General features: G+C 36.0%; 2 protein-coding genes across 3 annotated transcripts in view; one reads left to right on the top strand and one right to left on the bottom strand.

Annotated features, from left to right (window-relative positions):
* The first annotated feature begins 2,709 nt into the window (after nt 1–2,709).
* Nucleotides 2,710–26,766, top strand: part of LOC306873772 (calcium uptake protein 3, mitochondrial-like) — a 49,048-nt gene continuing 24,991 nt past the window's right edge. Inside the window, exons 1-2 of one of the 2 annotated variants that reach the window (XM_079423254.1) lie at nt 2,710–2,893; nt 4,192–4,272. Coding sequence is in view for 1 of the 2 variants with exons in the window: in XM_079423253.1 (XP_079279379.1) it covers nt 2,852–2,893; nt 4,192–4,272 (123 nt within the window). In the remaining variant the exon portion in view is untranslated. The remainder of the gene's footprint in view (nt 2,894–4,191; nt 4,273–26,766) is intronic. The other variant, XM_079423253.1, reaches the window with a different exon arrangement.
* Nucleotides 23,105–24,413, bottom strand: LOC306873773 (fibroblast growth factor 20-like; the record flags this gene model as incomplete). The annotated part of the gene is made up of 3 exons (XM_079423255.1): nt 23,105–23,350; nt 23,554–23,657; nt 24,137–24,413. The coding sequence occupies 3 exons, from the start codon at nt 24,411–24,413 to the stop codon at nt 23,105–23,107; spliced, it is 627 nt and encodes a 208-aa protein (XP_079279381.1).

The following is a 26,766-nucleotide window of genomic DNA, read 5'->3' as shown; positions in this document are numbered from 1 at the left end:
AATTATAATAACCTATTTGAAAAAAAAAAAAAATAGCTGATGATAACTGGTTGGATAATTAGCTACCTGATGCTAACTTGAGGTAATTTTTAACTATAAAGTCCAAGTATTTTTAGTCAACCAATTATTTAGAATACATTTGATGGAAAAACAAAGGATTTGATGTTCAGGAGAGAATAACTACAGTAATTGCCCATTGACCCCCTATAGGGGCGTTTTACCCCACAGACAATTTTTTGTGTCATTCTGAAAATATAATTATATTTTTATTAAATAACACATACTCCCTATCTACAGGCCATACTGTTCTCATATCATATATAACAGTGGTTTTCTACAAAACAACAAGCTTTAAAAAAAAACATTCTTACTGCTGAAAATTATATAATTTACTGTGAAATCCGTTTTCTTTCCAGTACATCACCAGTGTAAGCTTCATGGTGAAAACTTCTACATCACTCTTGTCAACGTAGACCATAGTTACAATAAAAATGTATCTTGACATGATCTTATGTTTATTTTGGGAAAAACAGTAGGGGGGCTTTTCCCCCACTCTACCCTACATACTTCTGCTATATGGATAGTAGGCCTGTCCTGCCACCTGCTGTTTTGGATGATTACAAATTATCATGATACTGTAATTTAGTGTCACTCGTGACAATCCTTCTTACATACTTTTCCAATCACTACTGACATTATTATTATGATTAAAAATTTATAACAGCTTATTTATTAATCATCTTTTTAGTGCCTTTTAAAACAAATATGCTAACAGTACAACTATATCTCCTCTAACAGGAACAAATCGATTCAATATCTCTTATTATCTTTAAACCTGTCCAAGACTGCATGTCTATGGTAACGTATCAAATTGCTGAGATGTAATGAGGCAGCGGGGTCACAGAAAGGAGTGGATGAAGTGTAAAATGGGAGGAACGCGAAAGAGGGAGGACATGGGTAGTTAGGTAGCTCTTCCCTCCCTCATTTACTGTTCAGTAATTGAGCAGAACAATGGCCTGTTTTAGAAAGGTGGCTGACCTGTTCTCAACTTACTTGCAATATACAAACACTGTCTAATATGAACACACACAAAACCCAAGTTAAAGTGTCATTTTTTTTCTCAGTATGAGAGACTGGTTCAGAGCTGGAAAAGGCAAAGGCATTCATCTTTATAATGGAAAACGACAGGCAAGGGCAATACAGAAAGAAAGATCTCTGGCAGACAGTGTGGTCATCATTATCTTCTTTTCCAGGGTGTTATGTCTCTGTATTTCTGTCTATGAGCTTTTATGCTTTCTCTTGAAGTGAAGTTTTTGTTTTAGTTTTTTTCACAAATTCAAATTTTAGTTTTGTTAAAATTAATTAAAATAGTAAGATAATATTGACAATAATTTTTAAGGATTACAATGAGAATATAGACATGCCTACCATTTTTAGTAATGCTGATCTGTTTAAATAATAATAAGAAGAATAAAGAAGAGAAGGCAAAAATGTATCCCATATTGACAAATTTATTTGTAAGTTTTGAATTTGTATTATGCATGATAATTTTCTTTATTTTTATATTTAGATTACATTTACCAACACTTAACCTAATGTGACCTAATTCTCACTTAGAATTGATTAACTGTAATCTGTAACATGATTATCAGTTTTTCATATACATTGACATATACTGTACATTCATATTCATATTCATATTCATATACATGTACATTATAATGTTGTGAAGCCTGAATTTTTTTTTTTTTTTCTTTGCTTCTTTTTTAAGAAAAGTTAAATTTCCAGCTTTTTATTGTCTCCCAGAGTTTTAATATCTGTACAAATTTAAGTGAAGTGACATATGGCGTATGGTGACCCATACTCAGAATTTGTGCTCTGCATTTAACCCATCCAACGTGTACACACACACACACACACACACACACACACACACACACACACACACACACATGTTGGGTTTCCATGTTTTATGGGGACATCCCATAGGCGTAATGGTTTTTATACTGTACAATCTGTATGTGCTATTGCCCTACACCAACCCTACACCTAAACTTAGCCCTCACAGGAAACATGCTGCATTTTTAGATTTTCAAAAAACTTTATGCTGTATGATTTATAAGCTTGTTTCCTCATGGGGACCAAAAAATGTCCCCACAAGATTAAGATTTACTGGTATTACTATCCTTGTGGGGACATTTGGTCCCCAGGACGTGATGAATACCAGGTGCACACACACACACACACACACACACACACACACACACACACACACACACACACACACACACACACACACACACACACACACACACACACACACACCTTTTATTTATTTATTTTTTTTAGAAGAAAGTAAGTCATAGGTTTGGAATGACATGAGGGTGAGTAAATTATACATTTTTGTGCTACTGTCCCTTTTAAGAAGATTGAATTTAGTTTAAAACACTTGTATGGTCTTTTTTCTCTCTTATTCTTCATCTCTCTGTACCAGTCCTTTATCTGATGTCCCTAATCATCATAATTGTTATCTAATGATTCTGTTATCTAACTGTTATCTCATTCTTTCATTCTCTCACCCAGTCCTTCTCTGCCTGATTGATTTCTATCGCTTGACCTCAAGACAATGTAACAAATCCAATATACGGGCACCTCCTTGGACAGCCATATGCCACCCACTGGAGGTCAGAGGGGTCCTTGTGAGCCAGCACACATTCTGTCAGTGTTCCCAGACTCAGTGAGGGGCCTCACTGCATCCCAGTGCTCAGGCAGGACAATAACTGCTCCTGAGGGACATATCAAGGGCGGGAGTCTCCTGGCCCACCCAGAAAATCAGACCTTACTGTACAATATGGTGGGGAGGAACAGGAAATGTCTGCAAAAGTTTGCTGAGGTATGTGTTCACAGGAGGTGAACGAGGTGTCAAGGTCTGTTGAAAGAGAAAGGAATGGCTGGGTTAAAGAATTAGTTCATCCGAAATTTAAACTAATAATTCTCACTGTTGTTCCAAACCCATATGACTTACTTTATTCTGAGGAATATAAAAGTTTTATTGTTATTTTATTTATTTATTTAATTATTTATAGTATTGTAGAATGTTCATTTAAGAAATTACATGAGGCTGACAGAATTTTTATTTTTTGGGAACTGCTTTTTTAAGATGCAGGGTCAAGAAGACTAGATCGGTTTGGAAGTAAAGGTTTGGCTGGTTAGCATTGTTCAGATAGTAGTTGTTGTAACTAAACCATACTGTGGGCAAAATGCATCTTTCTCCATTAATCATATAAAAAAAAAAAGATTTTGAACAATGCTGGCAACCAAACAGTGGGCCCTCTTTATATTAGGTGGCCTTAACTACTATGTACTTACATTAAAATGAATCATTTGATACAGTGCACTTATTGTGGATGTACATGTTTTTACATTGTACTTATATTTTATAAATACCTGCATGTAATTGCATCTGGAATTACATTTTTAGTTTCACTGTTGACCCATTACTTGCACCTTAACCCACCCTTAAACCTATCCATACCACCAGACCTGTCACTAACCTTACCCGCATCCCACCTCAATAGCAGCAAAAGTGTGTTGCAATACAATATGAACACAATAAGTGCATTGTACTTATTTTTTTATGTAAGTGCATAGTAGTTAAGACCGCCTAAAATAAAGTGGGACCCAAAGAGTTTTGGTTCCCATTGATTTCCATTATGGATGTAAAATACAATGGAAGCCAGTGTTAAAACTGTTTGAATATCAGTGTTCTTCAAAATATCTTATTGTGTGTTCTGCATAAAAAAAGAGTCATATAGCTTTGGAACGACATGAAGATGAGTAAAACTTAGATAAAGTAAGACTATCCCTTTAAGCTGAAGTACTTAAATGAAAAACTAAAATAAATGTAAGAATAAGAATAGGGGAAAAATAAATGTACAAAAATATAATTAAAAAATAATACAAATAACAAAAGCACATAGCAATATAACTGGAAGTTAAAATTAAAATGAAAACAGAACATTTAAATAGCTAATTAAAAACTGTAATAGTAATTGTCAATAAAATGACACCGCCATTGTTGACCCTTGAAAAGTAGCAAATTCTTTCACCAGCAACATATAAGTTCATGTTAATTTAATATTTATTAATGCTGTATTGTTGCTTTGACAGTGTCTGATTTGTTTCTTTCAGGTTCAGGTTCTTGTGGTCAACAGCCAATCAACACTGGCCATTACAGCTAAAAGAACTGGAACTGAGCAGCTATGTGAAGAGGTAAGAAAATTCAGTGGCATGCAGGAATATGCCTAATACCTTACAGAGCAGAAAAAAATGTATATGTGACATCAGGAGCAAGAGTAGCAGCAGCTGAGGGAAATGGAAAGAATGTGAATGTGCAACTAAGTGCAAGTGTATAAGGCTGGTTTCACACTGTGAAATACTGCAGTGGATCAGCAGATGTCTTTCTTCAGATTTGTCCCTGAAGAGGTTCCAGGCTCCCATCTTCTGTCTCACATGTACACACTCTCACGCACACACTTACAAATGCTCTCAGTATGCCTCATTGGAAATCACTGGCATTGATCCAGCCTGATCAATAGAGACACAGAGCTACTGCTGCTCAAAAGGTTTTACTAATACACTCCACGCCAGCCATGACCTACACACACACACAAACAGACACAGTGTTAGTACACTCACCCGCTGCGTTTATATCAGGGGTGTTGTAGTCCCTGCAAGCTTGAAGTGAATTGCTTTTAATAAATAGTGTGTTAATATATATTATAAGTATTGGTTGATAGTTGAGTGTAACTTTTTCCAGGCCAAGAAATTCTGCACAGAAAGACAGAGCGGGTGCTATTGATTAAAATTACTATATTCTTGCTTAAAATTAACTCAATGTTCAATGAATGATCATTTATTCATATCAATTATTTATGAATAAATAATAATTATATAATAAACTTTTTTTTTAATTGCTTATTAATAAATGTTCACCTTTTGATTATTGCTGATGCCTCTAGTATTATGTGTCTGATTTTTAATTTACAACCTATTTTGGGTTCATTTTAAGCCAGCCATATTCATTTTTCAACAATAGTTGAAGGTTCGGTTAAACATAGGTTTGTTCATATTTTACCCAGCATTTTTGGAGTCTACATATTGCATAAAACTGGGTTGCATTTTATTGCAATATTAAAATGTTTGTGGTCATTTTGGAAAGAAAATACTTTTATTTAGCAAGAATGCATTAAATTAATCAAAATTACAGTTAAATTATTCATAATGTTACAAAATAATTGTTGTTCTTTTGAACTTTCTTCTCTTTCTAATATTTAAACTCAATTGTTTTCAATAATAATAATAATAATTAAATGTAAAGACATTTTTCTTAAATGCCAAATCAGCATGTTAGAATGATCATTTGACACTAAAGATTGGAGTAATGGCTGCTGAAAATTCAGATTTGCCATCACAGGAATAAATTATATTTTTACATAAACTGAAATAGAAAACAGTTATTTTAAATTGTAATAATATTTCACTATATTACTCTTTATGCTGTATTTTTGATCAAATGTGTGCAGTACCGCTCCCAAACTTTTAAACTGTGTCCTTTATAATGCTTGCATTTAAAAAACCATAACAATGGAGTATGAATTTATATTGAACTAAAATATGACAAGATGAATATGTTTCTTCCAAACTATTTTATTTCTATACTGTTATCAAATGTACTTTTAAATTATTCTTTAACCAGTTTGACCAGCACTTAAAAATATTAAATGGACTTCTGTGGTGCCATCAGCCAATCAGATGTCATGATGTAAATTTCCTGCATTTACAGAGTGATTAGTCACATGACATCTTCAGATATGGTGATTGGCTACAAAAATCATGTACTCTTCATGTGCCAACCGAACAATTGCCATTGCGATGTATGGGAATGTTAATGGATAATTTTCTGTAGGTATTATAGACCTGCTCGATTTACTATCTACTATTCCTACTAACCCACAGCGTGGCAGCACTGAAGAGTATGAGATCAGCTCCAGTTTATTATGTGTGTGTGTGTGTGTGTGTGTGATCCTCTGACAGAGATTTACATCTCTAGTTCATCTGTTTGTATCTTCCATCAAAGAGCCTCATCATGTTGGCCTGTGGGAGAGAGAGATTACCAGCATGCAAGTGTGTAAGAGCGAGCAAGCGAGAGAGAGAAAATCACTAGCCTGTGGCTAAAAGCAAACCTCTTCAGTAATGACAATCCACAACTTCCATTTCTATTCTGAGTCATAATGTGTGTAAGTGAGTGTCTGTGTCCCTGTACATCTGTATGTGTGTGATATGGGTGTGCGTGTGTGTGTGTGTGTGTGTGTGTGTGTGTGTGTGTGTGTGTGTGTGTGATGATGGCTGTAGCCAGGTGGGTGGGCAGTCGAGGCTCTCTGAGAGCACACTCAGCCCAGCTGTTGATGTGATCCTGGCTCTCTTTGAAGTGCGGCTATCGCCCGCCCAGCGCACACCCTCATCCACACACACATACACACACTCACCGGAGAAACTTCCAGACCTCTCCATGCCAGTCAAAGCACTAATAGCTGTTTTGACGTTATGTGCAGGTTTGCATGTGCATGCATGTGTGTTTCTGTGAATTTGTGAGTCATGTTTCTGTGTAAAGGATAAATTAGCTCAGGGGTTTTTAATATGTGGTCTGGGAACTAAATTGATATTGGATAAAATATCAAAGTTTGCAGTCAAGTGAGATATTTTGGTATCTTTGTGCTGATACCGAAAGATCTTACTTTTCAAACTTAATTTTCCTAGATTCTCTATATTAATTGTATATCTCTATTCTTACTGTGAAATTACATACAAATGGGTGTTTTTGCATGAAAATATATATCTGCATCATATTCTAGCAAAGGGTTTTCCACAACGGAGAGGCCCTTGCATGGATTTGATATTAAACTTTGGCAGAAATAAGACAGAAATAATGTCTTAACTTGATGAGAGAGGTTTTATTTCTTATCTTCACCTAGCAGATGTTAAAATGGGCAACATAGAAATCCCAAAAACTGATTTTGAATATTTGGGCTTTGGGCTTGAAAATTATTTGTGAAACTTTGGCCAATATGAAACCTTTTTTCTTAATAAATAAGTAAGTAAGTAAAAGAATAAAGACCCATTTGCCAGATGTGCATTATTACAAAGACAGCATGTTAGCTTTTATTTGTCATTGCATTCAAGTCAAATTAGATGTTTTTGCTAACTGATTTTAGAAAAACGTTTTTTGATCCAGTTAAAGTATTTGTACAGGACTGTTCATAAATAGCAATATATCTAAATCAGCTTTACAGAAAATAGTGGCATACAACATATAGAAAGCAAGTCCTTAGTTAAATAAATAAATAAATACATATATAGTTATAGTTTATAGATAGTTTTGTACATATTCTACAGTTCAAAAGTTTGGGGTCAGAATGTTTTTTTTTTTAAAGTAATACTGGCAGTAATTGACAGTAAAGACATTATTAATGTTACAAAAGATTTTTATTTCATATAAATGCTGTTCTTTTGCTATTTTCATATAAGAATCCTAAAATCATGCTTTCCACAAAAATGTTAAGATGATAATAATAAATGTTTCTTGAACACCAAATCGACATTCAGCTTTGCCATCAAATGAATAAACCATTCTTGAAAATGCATTATAATAAAACGGTTAAAAAATATTTGACAATATTTCAGTTTTTACTGTATTTTTTATTAAATCAATTAAATCAATGCAGCCTTGGTGAGCATAAGAGACTTTAAAAAAGTATTAAATGTACAATGAACATTTAGACAAATATTTTTGAGAAAACTATATGCATATAGTTTGAAATCCCTTAATTTAATAATCTGTTTAGAGATACACTGTGACTCCTGTCAATGAGTGGAAGATGTGTTCAGGTCAGCGGTGTGTGTAGTCTGTCCATTCATGTTGCTTTATGTATGCATGCATGTTTTTGTGCACATAATTGTGCTCCTAGTGTGTCCTTATTCCCATTTCCATCAACTGTATCTGCTGCTGAAATCTCTCCATACCTTCCACGCATTAGGGTCTTATCATGTTACCATGCACTTCCAAAAACTCTCTTATCTGCCTCTCTAATTCGCCACTAGCAATGCATGCTAATGTAGCTTTAAAAAGCTCTTCTCTGAGCCGACATGATACCTTGCCTTACCTGGGCCCCCTGGCTCCCATCTGCCAGTGGTTCCCAGCCTTCGTAACCCCGGTGAAGAGGCCTTTTGTTGGGTCGATAAACCCGTCATTGTCTCCCATCCCTCTGATTTGTAAACCACCGGGGGTATCAGCATTCAGTCGCCCCTCATCATCCACAACAACCAGGGTTCCCTTGTTACCTCTACTTCTTTTTCACATTCACCTGTTCCCTCAAGAGTTCTTAGTCAGACAGTGATGATGGGATAGAAGGAGAGAAAAATGTCTTTCACAGGACTTACGATAAGTACCAAATGGTATACCATAGTATTCCAACTACCTCATTACCATGATTACTTCTCTTCAACAAACTGCACAATTTGAGGTGTCATTCTTTGCTATAACCAAAATATGGCAGTTATGCATCAGTCTTGAACACTTAGGGCTAAGGATTTTGACAAACCTATAACTGTAATTATGAGTAATAATTAGGATGGTAGTACATCCCCTTTTTTTCCAATTGATGGGATTAACAGAAGCAGTCAAAGCAATGCAAATACAAACAGATATAACGTATTGGGACTGTAGAGAGTGTGTAAAACACAGACAAACCCCAGATATTTTAGACAATTTAGAAATCCCGCGGGACATTTTTGGAGGAAAAAAAGAATGTATTGTCACCCTAGCAATAATAGTGTCTAAATTCTGTGCATTGTAGCCAAAATAGGTAGTAGCTAATTGCTGATTGTTATGATTGTTAAGGATCAAGTCAGAGCCAAAGTTCTAGCTTTCTCTTAGTTTGCATTAGCTTGCTATTGGTTAGCTTTTACAATGCTGAGGAATTGTGGGAAGTCGTTGATATAATTATGTTAGGTTTTTATAGCATGCAGGTGGCACCAGGAACACTTCAAAAAGAATACATTCTTCTCTCTAGACTTTGAATTACACATCGCAACAACTTGGGAAATGAGTTTTGTAAGGATGTGTGACCTTGGCTTGTCTATTGACTTGCATCTGAAATAACAGAACCTTGAACAAATAACAGAACCCTTACTAAATTTCATCTCATGACCTTAATGGGCTTTAATTCACTGATTCTCAATTTGTGTCTGTTTTTGGATTGTGGTAGTAGAATAATAAAATGCAGCTCGCTTATAGTTATAAAATATTAAATAGGCTTATAAAATGCTTCCGATATCTGTTTTTATATCCAGTGACAAACAATTTTCGGGCCAACATTCACCAGTATGGAAAAATTATTTACATATCATTCCAATTTTGTGACTTGCTCACAAAATGTTTCAATTTTATTTCCGTATAATAATATGTGAAATTAATAACATGGCTGTTATTTTCCTCTTTAGACTGTGACATGTTAAACATTTTGTATATTGCTGAATAAACTTATTCTGGTGCAATGATTTTGGAATATGTTTTGGTGCAAATGCAGTTCACCAGTGTGGTAAATTATTTACATATAATTCCAGATTGTTACATTTTATTTCCATATTCAACTATAACATATATAACTGTTCAGTAATATGGCTTTTATATATTCATGTACAATATTATTTTGGTGCAATTATTTTGGAGCATATTTTGGTGCAAATGCAGTTCATGGCAATCTTAATATTATTATTTGTGTACTTTTTTGTATGTTAAACTACTTAGTTAAATTCTTAACCTGACATAGACTGTTGTTTTCCATTTTAGCCAGTCATGTTAAACATTTTATATTGAACAAACTTAATGATAATTTGATACAAAATCAGTTGGTGGTAAATTGAAACAATAATGCATTTCCTTTTTTAGCATTTTTGTTTGCTTGCATAAACTGTGTTGTGTTTGGTGACACTTAAAAAAAACATGTCATAGCTGATTCTATTTCTGCCTTTTAAGATTTTGGTAATTCGTTCTTAAAATCAATCAATTCACTTTTAATTTACACCCTCCGTTTGACCTCAAAGGGCCCCGTTGATGTCCTTGCTAGGTCAAAATTCACAATGCATCACAGGCCCATCGAACTTTGCAATCTCAATTCTTCAAAGCAAATAAATCCATACGCGTAACCAAGACTGATCACTTTTGGCACATCACCCATATGCCTACTTCTGGAGGAGCCCCATTGGGCATAGACTGTCAGTAAGACAGATGTGTTTAACAATCTTTTCCTTTTGTGAGTGACTAGTACACTAATGTTTGGAGGACATTTGACACTGTCTGAGTTTTGCTCACTCAGCATTATAGTTATTGGGCTGAACAGGTTCTGCTCATTGGCATGAAGCATGCCGGACGTCTCTCAAGAGTGCGTCAGATTGGCGTTTATGCCCTTGGGTGACTGTTATTGATAGATGCCTTGTCCAAAGGAATTAAATATTAACGATTTCAAATTGGAACTGCATGCGTGTGTGTTTTCAGCCGATGAATTTCTTGTTACCTATAAAGCAATCCCCACCCTCCAGTAGCATCTACAAATTTCCATCAGCGTGGCGTGTACTTTTGTATCTTTCCATTAGAGCGGCTCTGTATGTAGTAAAAGGTATACATATTCCCTTGTTCTGCTCATCCTCAGGCTTTGATTTATGTGTGTGTTTAAATTGAGATCTTTAAAACCACTGTGTGTCATTACAGTTTGTTTTAAGATCTGCAGCTCTCCAGGGCACCAGGAATTTCCCTTTAGACACTAATGTACCTCCTTCTCCCTCCCTACAATCCTTTCTATCTCTCTCTCTCTCTCTCTTGCTCTCTTCTTCTGAATGTGTGTACTGGCATAGCGGTTTGGCAGGCTGCTGTCTTCCTGTGTCTGTTTGCGGTGTGATTTGTTTGTGTCTGCGTGAGCAAGGGTGCATGCATGTGTATAAGATTCTCGCAACATGCCGAGACCATGCCGAGGAATGTTATCCATTCGAGTCAATAATTCGTAGCCATGCACACAGAAAGCTGACATCATTGCTCCTGTGAGACAAAAATGTGTTATTTGCTAGGTTGTTTGAACGCTTGAACTTTGTTGTTGGAATGCTTGAACTTCTTGAATTTTTCACTTAGTTTGACCAGTGGCAAAAAGTCTGGTCCCCATTGTGGCTTTTTTTTTTTAAGAAGAAGACCACTTGATTGGCATGGAAACTGGCCAATCACAGATTATTTTGTTTTTAGGTGCCATATAAAGGCAGGGTTTATATGAAATACATATCACAATTAAATAGGCACAAAAATTATGGATTTTATGTGAACATTCTATTTAAAAATATATCTAAAAAATATTTTATATATTTTTTTTACAATTATATTTGTATAATTTAGATAGATAGATAGATAGATAGATAGATAGATAGATAGATAGATAGATAGATAGATAGATAGATAGATAGATAGATAGATAGATAGATAGATAGATAGATAGATAGATAGATCCAAATATTCCTTTCAAACACTGTTAAAAATTGTGGAGAAATTAATGTACGCATTGCAAATCTAGTGATTAGTTTTTCTGAAAAGAACTTAGCATTACAAGCCAACAAATAAAAATGTGTGCCAGCCAATCAAAAAAGACCTGGTGATTTTAGCCAGCATTGGCGTTTTTTTTTTTTATTTTGCATTTTGCGTTTTGAATTTTGTATCAGACAGTCAGTGAACTGGCTGTGGGTGTGCCATGTGAGGCTGAGACCTCGGCGTACTTCACTTCAAAAACTGTCTGCGTATCTCTGCAGTCTCTCAATATCGCTGTCCTTTTTTCTCATCTCAATTTTGATCTTTCTTTTCTTAACCCCATCTTTGGTCTTTGTCTCCCTAGAGTTCTGTATCTTTCTCTCACCCGCATCCTGTCACCTCTTCACTGCTTGTCTGTCTCGGCGGCCACATCTCTCTTTGATATCCGAGACCAGCGAGTCTCCTGCACAAACAAAGGCCTTCTTTGTGTGTTTGTATCTGTGTATTCGCACTCCTGTCCTTCTTGCTGTTCGTCTGCAAGTACGGTCCAAACCCATGCTGAGACGTAGCGGTCCAAAATCGCTTCATAATCTCTAAACTGTATGGGTAAACTGCTACCGAATGAGATTGGGATCTGAAAGCGTAGAGGAGTGTGAAGGAGGTCAGACCACACCACTGTGTGTGTGGGTTTGTGTGTGGCATAAAAAAAAAGTATCTTGAATATGATACACTGATTGGCATTGGCATATTGTGAATCATAATTCATTACATTTGATACAGATAATGACTCATTAAAAAGAATGTAATTTAGCACTAACAGAGGATGGTTTGTGTTGCAGTTTAACAGCAAAATCAACCAACACACACACATGCAGGAATAATGGCCAGAAATATACTTTATACTACATGAGTATGCAAAAGAAGACACAAATGCTTGGCAAGTTCTCGCATTACAGTTGGCATAGAATTGATGTCAAATACCTGTGTGATTAAACCATATATGTCATTATTATAGCTATAATAACTAGACTCTCTTCAAACCAAAACATGCCTGTCGTTGATGGGAAAAAGAAGACCATTAATGTCCACTATAGCATCCCTTGCTGCAACATATACCTGGATTGCATAATAATTGTGATCTGTTTCGTTTTGGGAAGGGAAAAAATAGGTAAAATTGAGCTTGGCTGCATCAAAATTGCATCTGTTGCAGAGTTATTTTGAAACTGAATTTGTAATTTGAAAGCAGTGTGACTAAATGGAGAAGAAATTGAATGTTGTGTTCTGAAGTCTTCTGTTTCTTTGTTAGATTTTTTTCTTTTTTAACTTCAGAAAAATGTGATAGTAAAATTGCTCAGAAATTACTAGTAAAATTCACAAATAATAGCAAAAAATCCAGAAATAAAATTCATGGTTTCTTCAAAAATATTAAGCTGCACAACTGTTTTCAGCATTGATTTAAATAATAATAATAATAATAATAAATTGAGCACCAAATCAGCATAATTTAATGATTTCTGAAGACTGTGACACTGAAGACTGGAGTAATGATGCTGAAAATTCAGCTTTGTTGTGAATTGATTACAACACATTAAAATAGTTATAACATATTTAAAATTGTTGTATTTCCCAATATTTATGTTTATGCAGTTGTTAAATGCAGACTATTTGTTAAAAGTCCTATTGCCAATCGAGTCCAAATCATTTCATGAAATGAAAGATGTTAAATAATTGTAACACTAATGTTGTTTAGAAAATGAATCCCATATGCTGTATGTACTTCCAAAGCTGGTACCTTAACAAAACATATCTGATAATAAGTATGAAAGACCTACATTTGAGCCATTTAATTTTCCTTTAGGTGCATGCTACACAAAACAACGCCAGAATAATCGATAGGTGTTCAGCCTTCCCTGTGTGTGAATGATGCAGAGAGAGAGGAGGAGGAAAACACATTGCTTTGATTGTCTTGTTTGATCTGAAGTGGTCTCACATGGGTTCACACAAGCACTCTCTCTCTCTTTCTTTCTCTCTGTCATACACACACACACACACAAGTTCTCTTCCCCGGGGCTAAAGGTTGTGCAGGGTGGAGGTGGAGTAGTAATGCTCAGCTGTTTGCTTCCTCTCAGATAGACATGTTTGTTTTCACACAGCAGGGCTCAGAATGAAAAGACCTGTACTTGTCAGAGCAAATATAACGTTTATCCAGTCTGCCCTTGTGCACACACACACACACACACACACGCACGCACACAGGTACTCACGCATGCCAGCACACAAGCACAAACTCACACTTTGTTTCTCACAGTAGTTTGAGTCCAGGGATGTGTACAGTGGCGTCCAAATATCTGAGTGTGTGTTGAAAATCTAGGGTGCAAAATTTAATTTAGATCTGGACATAAACAGAACATTTAAAACTATTTATAGGTCACTAATGTAAGTAAATTAGCATGTAAAATTATTTGTATAGACCGTCAGATGTTCTTGCTTCTATTGAAGCACAAATGCTCTTTGGGTCATTCTCAAATCATGCTAGATATAACATGTTCATCAGGTTTTACAGAAACTTGTTAAGTTCAAGCAGCTCAAGTGCTGCATTTATTACAGCAAAATAAGAAGAAACTAAATGCTCATTCAGAAATTTATGTTAATAATTATGTAACATGTCACGACTGACCAATTAGAATCAAGTATTCTGTGGAGATGTGCAATAAACACTTTTAACATATTTTGAATAATGTTTTTTTTAATATTTATATGTATTAAATATACAAATATGTATTAAATATAAATGTAAACACACTTTTGGTATGTTAAATATATTTATAAAATATATTAATATTCTATATGTTCTATATATCTATATTCTATATATCTATCTATCCATAGTGCCATGTGCATCAAGAGAGACAGAGCGTGTGAGAGACGTTTCTCCACCTGGCTCTTTGCAATGCCTTTGGAATGAGATGACAACATCAAATAGGGATGGCCACTGCATAGCTGTCAGGGCAAGAGAATGGAAAGTGTGGCACTTACTCAGGTTTATGTGTGTTTGTGTAGGAAATACACTCGATGAGCTAATGTGTGTGTATGTCAAAACATATGCATACAAAGGGTTTGTGATTTAGGAGATTTGCACACTTTTCTATCACACTCATCATCACTTATGGGTCTGAGATATGTGACATGCAGAAACACAAGCGTGCACTCGCGCACACACACACACACACACACACACAATCAGTGATATCTTTGTTGCTTATCACAAGATCTAATTGTGAATGATCCTTGGTTTTCCCAACCAGGGATTTTCCTCTCTTTGCTGCGGCTTTTTTGAGCATGTGTGTATGTGTATGTCTGTGTGTAAGTAAAAAGTGGCTGCACGCCGCACCACCAGGCGCTTTTGAAGTGCACACACTCACACACGCAAACCGCATAAAAATCTGAACCAGATAATGTTTGTTCTCCGACAGGTTACAGCAGCCCCTTACGGTACATGTTGTTTCCCTTTGCACTCGCTGACACATACACACACACCTTTTTAAAGAAGTGATGACACACCATGGCAGGAGAGGGGAAAAATAGAGAAGACAGAGCACTTCTTTATCATTATTTTCTTTGTTCAGAATGAGTTGTTTTCCCATGTCGGCCATCACTGTTACAGTACTTGAGCAATGCCTGTCCACTCGAACCTTCCGTTATTACTATATTTTAAGCAAATTTTGCCCATCCCAGTAATGTTAGATAATAAAGGTTCACCAGATGTGGGCCACAATTATTGTTGTTTTGTATAAAGTGAGAAAGAAAGCCATGAACAGGAAGAGTTGCCTGTGTCAGTTGTGTTTCTACAGGCTTGCTGAGACTCGCTCTCCACCCCTTCCCCTCCTCTTGCTTGCTCACGCGCTCTCTGATTGTCTGATTGATCTCAGCACTGTCTGCACAAGCATTCAGTGCTGACTTTGGGGCCATCCACACATGTTCTTCAAAAACAGCTAGATGCAGCGCAGCAGAATAGAACACGATGCAGGGTGGCGGCAGATGTTTTTAAACCTTATTAAGCTTTAAGCTCCCTGTACAAAGAAAGTTGTTCCTTGCAGTTAAATTGTACTTTTTTAACAACCCTAGAATAAATTATTTTCATAGTTATTGCTTTTTGTGTATGTCATAGGTCAAAGAAATATCTACCAGCTGAGTTGTGTAAGCTATTTGTAATGCCTGATCAAGCAATATTTTTTTTAAAGAAGTTAATACATTCATTCAGCAAGTATGCATTAAATTGATCAAAAGTGACAATAAAGGTAGTTATAATGTTACAAAAGGTTTCTATTTCAAATGATTGTTGTTCTTTTGAACTTTCTATTCATCAAAGAATCGTATTAAAAATGTATCACAGTTTCTACAAAAATAATAAGCAGCACAACAAGTAAGAGATGTTTCTTGAGCACCAAATCGGCATATTAGAATGATTTCTGAAGGACCATGTGACACTGAAGACTGGAGTAATGGCTGCTGAAAATATATAAAAAATAAATATATTTTTAGAAATATGTTGTATATAAGAAAAATATGTTAAAAATAGATAACAGATCATTTAAATTGTCATAACCTTTCACAATATTACTATTTTAACAATTTTGATCAAATAAACAAAGACACCTCTCTTAAAAATTTTTTTTTTCAAAAATCTTACCAGGTTACAATCATTTGAAGTGTATACAAATTTATTCTTGAGCATTTGCATAGGGTTCTGGAGGGAGTAGTTCACTAAAAAATGAAAAAAAAAATGGTCATCATTTACTCACCCACTTTCTGTTCCAAACCTGTATGAGTTTGTCGAACATAAAAGAGGATATTTTGAAAAATGATGGTAATCAGACGGTCCTCATTGCCTTCCATATTTCTTTCCCTACTATGGAATGGGAACCAACAACTGTTTGGTTTTTCAAAATATCTTATTTTGTGTTCAACATAAGAAAGAAACTTATAGAGGTTTGGAACAACATGAGGGTGAGTAAATGACTAAATTTTAATTTTTTGGGTGAACTATCCCTTTAAACCCCACAATCTTTTTTTCACACAATCTTAAATACATGATGCTCATTGTGTGAGATGCTTAAAAACAGCAATATGCAATGCAATGGGCACAGACCTCCATCTGACTGTATTATGTCAACAGGCCCTTGCAGCTTTCGTCACATGTGTGCATGCGCATGCGGGTTGTTGTCGCTTCTTCAGATTTGCTTCTTGATCTCACTATGGTGATAAACTGCAGACCAGGAGAAGTAAAACGATAAAGACAGAGAAAGTAGAAAAAAGCAGAAAGAAAAAAGAACAGCTTTTTTTTAGTTATTTAAAAAAGTCTCCATTTACTCTCCATTTAATCTCATTTGTGTCCAGAAGAAACCACTGAGATCTTAAAGCAATCCCATCTGTGATTTTTCTTTCCTGTGGGTACAAGTATGTAAAATTGATCCGATAATTGTAAGGAGAAGGAAGACAACATTCTCTTTTAGTTAAAATCGTTACACAGAATTAAAGGCAGATAGTCACATAGCAGTTGTCTAATGTCTCAATTCAGTCATTTGAAGGACTTACAGATGATATACTCATATACTTATGAAAATTCAGAAAAAACTGTTAATCAGTAACTGTGTGTGTATATGTGTAAAATATGTATAGATATAATTGAACTACAAGGGGAAGCATATGCTCAACTCATGCAGTCTCATACACAGACACACATCCACATGTAGAGACACACTGCAGCAGCTTTGAGATAGTGCAGCAGTGAAAGTGTACTGTCTGCAATCAATATATCCTTACAAGCCATCACTCAGTGGGGAGCGTGTGTGTGTGTGTGTGTGTGTGTGTAAGAGTGGGAGAAAGACAGAGAGAGAGAGAGAGAGAGAGATGAGTTCAATATTCTTCAGTCCCCCTCCACTCTAACTAATTACTTTCACACTCTCTGTGTGTGTGTGTGTGTGTGTGTGTGTGTGTGCATGCACATCAGAAGCTGAGACAGGTGCCTAAGGACACTTCTTATGAGACTGTTTATTTTGCTTTGTGTGAGCTTCAATTTTTCAGGTTGTTTACTGTGATCAGAGGGGAGGAGTGAATAGGGGGACGCTACAGAATATAAATACCAGCATTCATTGTATAAATCCTCTTTTGTCCTCTACTCATCCTAAATGAAACTACTTTCATTCTTCCGTGAAACACAAAAGGAGACATTTAGCAAAATGTTTATGCTGCTCTTTTTCATTGGTGTGTGGGACTACAGCTCCAAAACAGACTAAATGATTCAATTACCACACAAGAAGTGTTAATTTAGTATATTATAGTATTTATTACTATTTTGAATAAACTGTTTGTTTGTTTTTTTGTTGTTTTTTTAGTAATTTTGTAATGTTATGTGCGTTTGTCTTATAAGTTTTTAGTTGTTTTTTTTATATTATTTTTTTTATCTTTAATTTGTTTATTTCAGTAATTTTTACAGTTTTAGTTGTAGTTTTAAACAATAACCATATTGTACAAATGGTCCATATGAGTTATGTGCTACATTCCAAATCTTCTGAAACCATACAATAATTTTATGTAATGAACTGACTGAATCTTTCCCTATGCTGTAACTCTAGCAACATATTTGCTTATGTTGTTCATATCAAAACTGGTGTAACGCATGTTGCCATTGTTTGAATATATTATCTTTCTTTATTTTGAGGAAGAAAAAAGTCTGTTTGAAACTAAATGAAGGTGAGTAAATAACTGAATTTTCATTTTTCATCTTTTCTGTTAAATAGACAGCAGTAGAATGGAGCACTTTACGTTCTCCTCAGCACTTCTTTTTCCTGCTCCTCAGCTGCAGCGTTTTATCCCATTAAGAATATAAGAGTGAACTGTAGGCCAGATCTGCTGCATTGACACAAGGCATGTTCTCAATAAGTCATGCAAATTAGAGGATCGTCTTTTGGGAGCGTGCTGTCAATCAACCTGAACCCCAAGGCAATACTCAATCTCTCTCTCCTCACAAAGCTTAAAGAGGAGTTCAGGATGGGGAGCACAGACTTAGTCTTACTCATCCATCATGCTAAAGCTGGCACTGTCACAGCCAACTTCCTCTCTTTGGATAAATGAAACTTCGTTATGTAGGTCTCTAAACATTTTGGATTAAATTTGTCTTCAAGGCAAAATATTAAGATGTGAATTCTTGATGAAAATTTTCAGTAGAAAATGACTCAAAGCATTTTAAATTAATGCAGATTGATTTAAACACTGCATATTAGGAAGAGGTGTAATCATTAAAATAGAAGTGTGTGCAGAAAAGAATAGCAAAAGGTACCATGGTTTTACTGTTTTTTGGGGGGGGAATCTATACTAAACCCATGTTTTTGGGACATGATATGGTAGTGTTTTTTTTTTGTTGTTGTTGTTTTTTTAAGTACTATATTTCCAGCTTGACTTTGTGGATATTTAGCATGGTAATGACCTTTTAGTACATTACATGCATACAGAGAAACAAGACAATAATTATTTAATGAGACAAAGAACATAGTGATTTAACATGTATCTTGTCTTTGCGTGTGTGTGTGTGTGTGTGTGTGTGTGTGTGTGTGTGTGTGTGTGTGTGTGTGATGAATTAGATGAATTAGTGGTTCAGATAATACCATCTTGGAAGATATGAAGGCACAAACAGTGATTATGTTAACACTGAACACTTATAATGAGCTTGTCAACCTCAAACATTTACAATCATTGTGGCAGAAAGAGGAACTCACTCATTTGTTTAATTTTTTTTTTTTACTTTCTCTCTGTAGTGTGCTTTCTTCGAAAACATTATCATAGCTCAGAATTTGCTCTTTCAAAGCTCAAGAGGCATATTGGAGATCTCAATAACATTGCACTTAACATGGCAACCTTTTAGATTTTTCACCTGAAATTTAGTAAATGTAAGACTGTGTGACTGGAGGCTTGCAGGTGTCTTTGCACTTTGTGACATTTTTCAGAAACACATATGAAATCTTTTTCTCAGGAGAAGAATCTGAGAAGCACAAGATTTAAGCAGAAGTCTCTATCTGATAATCATGTTGCTGTCTGGGAGATATATTCGAAAGAGTAAAGTTGTCTGAACATTATTTATGTTATGTTTATTTTCTTACTCATATTTTTAACACTAAATTCATGGTACTGGATGTTTATCCAGACTGAGATTATGCTTAAGAAAGTGTCTTCAAATTCCCAAATGTTAAAATGGCTCTAAAAAAAATAAAAGCTTGATTCTTCCACATTGCATATACGAGACAAAAATTTACAAACAAAAATGTTCTGTATTCCCATTTCTGTGTTTACAATTGGAAAAAGTACCTAGCAGAAGTACAATTCCCTCAAGCATCCACAATCTGACACTTCTCTCATTATCAGTGGTGTGTGTGTGTGTGTGTGTGTGTGTACCTTTGACGAGCCGCATGAACACCTGTGCAGTTTTTACCTGAGCCACAAAGACATGCAGGTGAAAGATCAGTCACTTCAACACCTGTCTTAGAACAACACATGTGTTGTAACTATCCTAACACACACACACACACACATTCTCACAAACATAGATATGTGACTACATAGTGTCTCTCTCTCTCTCTCTCTCTCTCTCTCTCTCTCAATTCAAGTGTGCTTTATTGGCATGACAAAAACTACACATTTGTATTGCCAAAGCAATTGAAGCTGGACTGCTTACAAAGTGCACATACGTATTAGCAGAAAGAAAAATAATAATAATAATGTATAAAAGTATTTAGCATGTAGTGCAAAATGAATTACTAATGTATGTAAGTATATAAAAAATTCTCTCTCTCTCTCTCTCTCTCTCTCTCTCTCTATGAGGTGAAAATAATGAAAAGTAGATCTGTCGATCTGGCCACTTCAACCTCACCACATCCTTTAGCTGTAGCAGTGTTTCTGCTTGGGGGAAACCCCCTGTGTGTGTGTGTGTGTGTGTGTGTGTGTGTGTGTGTGTTTATGTGGTTTATGAGGACACAAATTTGTATAATGACATGGGTATGACAGAGGTATTACAATATGAAGGTGGTTTATGAGGACACTGCCTATGTCCCCGTAATTCAAAATGCTTAAAAAAAATACTAAATGGTGTTTTTTTGAAAATCTAAAAATGCACAAAGTCTCCTGTGAGGGCTAAGTTTAGGTGTAGGGTTGGTGTAGGGCAATAGCACACACAGTTTGTTCAGCATAAAAACCATTACGCCTATGGAGAGTCCCCGTAAACCACAAAACCCAACATGTGTGTGTGTGTGTGTGTGTGTGTGTGTGTGTGTGTTGTAAGCTGGGGTGTGTGCAGGCAGACTGACTCTGTTAGGAGAACCCCTGGCTCATCATCACAGAGATTTAGAGATCACACAACATACAGAGCTTGCTGATATGCCTGCGCACACAAATAGAAATATCATCCCACCCCCCAAAAAGGGGAAAAGACACACAGTTCAGACACTCCTACCCTACAAAATGTCAGTTATGTAAGCTGTACAGTTATGCTGTGAACTTTTACACAGGACAAACTCTCTCCTTTTATTTCTCTGTCACATTGCTATTCAACATTTAAAAAAAACAAAAAAAACAATGCTGAGATACACTCAACAACTAAGTGAAACAAGGTAACCTCTAACTGATTCCTTAAAGGGATAGTTCTATCATGAAAATTCTGTCATGATTTGTTCATCCTCATGTCATTTTGTTTAATACGAAATTTTGCATTTGATTTATTCAAGTTATTATAGAACCTCAAAGATTATAGGCTACATTTGCCACAATTGTTAGCACTGTTGTGTTTTAGAGTTAGTGATGTCTGGCTGAACATCTTCACCCTTTATTCAAACATTTATTATTAGGGACTTTGTAAGCATGTTGCATGGTTGTGCTTGAACTGTAAAACTAATCTATGCACACAGTTGTTTCATTTGTAATAATAACACAATGAAACATGGCAAATTGTGTCATCCAAAGAAATTACTCACAACACATGGAAAACTTATGTTGTCAAAAGCAAGGAAGAACCAACAAAATATGAATAACTGATTATATTTTTTGCATTCAATGTATGTTTTTTCCTGTCAGCTTTGTTTTTCAGTGCATTTTCATTACATTCCATGATAAGATGTAGTTTGTAGTTATATACATATTTACATATTTAACAAAGTTAGTTTTTTAAATATTTAAATATTTTGATCTGATATATGATCTTGTAGGATCATTAAAAGCAAAAATGATGAGAAATAGCCTCTCCAGATATCACTTTTGGCCACTACTGTTTTTTAACGTATACCAATCAAACATTTGGGGTTGATTTTTATTTATTTATTTTTATTTTTAAAAAAATTGGTGAAATTTTTTGCTCAAGAAACCATTATTTTTATTATTATTATTATTATTATTCATGTTAAAAACAGTTGTTGTGCTTAATAAATTTGTGGAAACCGTGATACATTTTTTCCAGGATTCTTGATGAATAGAAATCAAAGGAACAGGATTTATTTGAAATACTTTTGCAACATAATAATTTTGATCAGTTTAATGCATCCTTGCTGAACAGAAGTATGAATTTCTTAAAAAAATGTAAATGGTAGTGTATGTTTTCTACCATTTTTTTGCTGTTTTGAATTCAAATGTGCATAAATTGCATCATTTTAGTGTTCCAGCTGACCCCAGTAATCCACTTGTATTTGACACTTATTTACACTTATTTAGAGAGTGCATTTTAATTTGTAGCATTTAAACAGGAAAATATTATATCTATATATATATACATTATATACAATATATAAGTGAGAGAGTTTGCAAACAAAATACATCCGGAAAATTAACAACTCATAAGAAAATACTTTCTTCAGTAGTTCTATCTCTAGAAGTCATGTCTCTATAGTGATAGAAATTAAAGCTCTCATGACGTCCTGTTACATCTTGCATATATTCTTGTAAAAATATTATTTTAAAATAAATAAATATATAAAATAAATATCTTTAAAAAACATAAATTAAAGGACCTAAAGAGAAATGTTTGGAGGAGTTTGTCTACTGCTTGTCCATGCCAGTGTTTGGAAGAGTATGAAATCTCAAAAGCATTTCAGAGAATTCCTTCGGAAGCCTTCTAGAATTTTCAGTAGTAGTAGTAGATGTCCATCATGCTCTGGCAAGAAGTACACCAGCGCTCTCTTTTAATCCAAAATCCCTTGTGTCCTACTGACAGCAGGTGTGAGTGGATCCAAAACAGTGTTCTGTTCTCCAAGAACTATCCAGACCTTTGATTCCTGCCACTCCAACCAAGGGCTTTCCATCTCCTGCTAATGCTCCAACCTTGGCCCGAAAAAGAGGGCCTTTTTTCCCCCCATCTGCACTGCTTTCTCCTGAGACAGGTTCGTCCGAGGGGGATAAAGAGCATGCAGGTGCTTTTTTGGGGTTTGGGTTTGATGTTCAGTGGTTTCAGCTGTGACCTAGTATCTCCTTGTACAGCTCAGGAACCTGCTCTGGATCCACAGGCCGAGGCAAGAAATGCGTGAAGCGCTGGTGCCTCCGAGAGCGAGCTCCATCTCGAGACGTCCCGTCTTTGTTGAGGGCTACGTAATAATGGGATCCTCGCTCACCATGCCGATACAGGTTAGAAGAGTAAGTGTTGTACCAGTTCTCCTCAAACTGCTCCCTGAACACACACTCTGCTGTCAGCTTTTCCTAAGAGAAAAAGAGGCAAGGCAAGGGTTAATCACACTGCAAATGGAAGAATAAACTGTGTCCAAAGGCTATTTGAAATTACACCATAAATCCCTCTCTCAGTTTATAGCACGACCAGGCTATGAAGGAAATTAATTGTTGCATTATTCAAAATAATATACAGTTGACACAGTACCAGTAAGAAGAAAATGTGCTATACTTACAGATCCATACAGTTCGCCCTTGTTGTTCATTCCCAGATACAGTCCACTATCCACACCACGGATGCTCACCATCCCCACAGCGAGGCTAATGAATTCCAATATACCTGTGAGAAAAGCACAGCTGTTAGTTCCCAGTTGAGACAGCAGGACAAGCACCTGCAATAGTGGCATCAAACTGCCCTATACTTAATTCATGACGTCTTTCACACTTAATCACTGTGTTTTGCTATATTATAATGTTATTCGAGCACAGTGTGACAGTTAGGTTTATGAAAATAATAATAATCACTGTCGCCATGATATTATCACATTTTACATTAAAGTGCAATTACATAATACCAATAGTCAGCAATTTCATTATTAAATTATTTATAATGCATATAATATGTTTTTAATTTGATTTCAGAGTTTACCATTAAAATCATCAGATCTGGTCAATCTCTTTACTTAAGAGAACTACATGTGCAATTGTGTTGTGGATATGCTTTTAAATACACAGTGTTGTGTGGTTTTTATTATTATTATAGTGTGTTAGCAGTATAGACTATATAATAATAATGAAACAACGATGAATAATACTTACCAAATCTGCTGTGGTCTTTCCTCGTGCCTTGCACCGAACCGTCCGGTAATATCTCGAGGTGGTAGCCGGTCCTGCAGTAGAGCTGCCGCCGGCGGAGGATCCCTTTCAGATGCGTCAGGTCCGGTAAAGTGCTGCGTGACAGGCGCTCGGCGGAGACTAGGTGCTTGTTCATCGGAGCACCGGAGTCCCCGGGGGGCGTGAGGACAAAATGAGACCCGTGCGCAAAGCTTTCCAAGCCGTGAGAGAAGCTGCCCACCAGCTCGCCGACTGCACCCATCACCGACACTCGAAGAAAAGTTGCCTTGAGGAGAACCCCTGTGGTTTCTCTTTCCCTAGTGCTTGCGGCTTTGACAGTCAATGCGTGTTTACATCCGATTCTCTCTCTCTCTCTCTTCTGGTTTTAGCACATGCTCTCTCGACCTTCCAGGCTACTCCCCTTTGCTCCGGTCCCCTGTGTATCCAGTACTCTCTCTTACGCACTCCAGCACACAAGCTTATGCGTCTTCTCTCCTCTTGTGCTCTCTGGATGTGACTGGCTCTGCTCTGAGACACCAGCCTAAATATGGGCCTTATGTAAATGCCCTCTTGACATATGCTAATTGAGTCCTTTATAGATGACTGTTTGAAACGTAACTCCTTGATCGTTTGATCCTCTTCTTCGGTCTTCTTTGATGATCGGTTTCATCTGCATCCACGCGTTTAATCCATTGATGTATTATGATAAAAGTACAGAAAGCAACATTGTGGAGATCAGTGTACAAATCTTTGCAACGAGGAAAAGAAAAGTGCAGTTGGATAAAGAAGAGGGATGCGCGCTGTGTACCGATCCGTTCCGTTCCCCGGGGTTTACGCGCACTGACGCGCTCTGGCGAATCTCTAGTGTGAAGCAGGTGGAAGCCAAGGAGGAAAAAAAGGAAAAGAAAGGGGGCGGTGCTCGTTAGAGAACGAGAGAGAGAGGGGGAGAGAGAGAGAGAGCGAGACAAGACTTCAAGGTGCGTTGTACGTCGTTAGTAGTTTATGCCAAAAAGTGTCTTCTTCTTTATTTACGATTTGGTTTATACACTGAAAAAATGGTTTAGTAGAAACGATTTTCTCTCAGAAATTGCCAGTGAATTTATTTAACAATTAATTACAAAGAAACGGCCAGGTACTAGAATTGTAAAATATTAAGTTAAAGACTGAAAGTTTTTTTCTTGTGAAACATAGCTTAATTTATTTACATAGATTTAAACTTTCGCTTGGATCCCTTAGCCAGGTGTAAATTTATACGACCTAAAAAGCGTGCATGTAACTGGATTTAAAAGAATAAAGGAAAAGTCAAAACAACCTGCACATCTGTGCAAACGCCACCACTCCACTGTCAAATCTGACTGATGTCAAAGTGCCTTTGAACAGTTCCAGCATAACATGAGTTGAGATGAAGTATCAAAGATATCAGAGATCAAAGATTCATTACGCACAAAAGCAGGGTCATTAACACAAAGGAAACGAACTGTTTGATGGCAAATCGTTGATACTATGAGTGATTGATATAGAAATTTTCCAGCCCAACAGCTAAGAACATGCCTCAAAGTAGAAAGATCATTTGAAAGATAACTTAGGTATGGATTTGATGTTACCTTATTCATTTAAAAAAAAAAAAAAGATGCGCAATCGACCGCGCTATTATACAAGTCTCTGGAGACCATGTATTTTTGTTCATCGTATAATGTTTATTGTTTTCATTAATTCATCCATCTATCAATCCATTCATTCATTCATTCATTTATGTATGTACTGTATGTATGTGTGTATTTATTTATTATGTTTATTATAACATATTTAGTAATAATATAACATGATACAATCGGCTATAATAAAATTTTATACGGTGCACTAAACAGTATAATCATCTAGAAACATTTAAGTGCCAAACCCCTTCTTTGCTATGTCTCTGGAGGATAGATCACTTCCACGTATTCTCTCAAGGGGCACGTTCTCCCACGTCGTTCCCCACTTCCCGCTCATTAGTATTTATGATCTCCAAAAATACCTTAAACCAAAATCAATGTGGTCAGCTAGAGCAGGATCAATCCACAGGCGCAGCGGATCGATCCATTACAATAGACATGTCAGTTATGTGCCAGATTTCGTGGTGACATTGACAGTTTGCTGCATGGGTAAACTTAAAACAAGTCATAGCAATTTGGTGTTTTTCGTTAAAGCACCACATAGGCTCTGATCAGACTTTGGGGTCAAAGCAGATGTGCGCATTTGACTTCAAATGACTGTACTGTAATTAATTTGCGTAATAACACTACAATAGTTATTGAACTATGTGTGAATAGATGTTACAATTGTCTGAAAATGAGAAGGTTAAAACGAGTATGGTTGCAATATCTATAATATATAAAATTTATACCTATAACTTCATTTAAAACGCATACTTATATTGTTTTGTCTTCTTTTGAGGGGTTCAAATCTGGTTGTTTGACCCGCCCCCATAATTATAGACATCCATGTGCGTTGGAAACCGCTTTGATTTATTCAGAGTGAGCAAACGTGTACATTTTCCATGTAAATTCATTGGACTCGCTGTTTCTCTGGTTTGGGTAATCCCGGTGAGGGAGCAGCACATCTCGCGATGAATG

The sequence above is a fragment of the Barbus barbus genome (genome assembly GCF_936440315.1).
Source record: "Barbus barbus genome assembly, chromosome: 8".
NCBI classification, from domain to species: Eukaryota; Metazoa; Chordata; class Actinopteri; order Cypriniformes; family Cyprinidae; genus Barbus; species Barbus barbus.
This window is presented reverse-complemented; position numbering and strand designations above follow the sequence as displayed.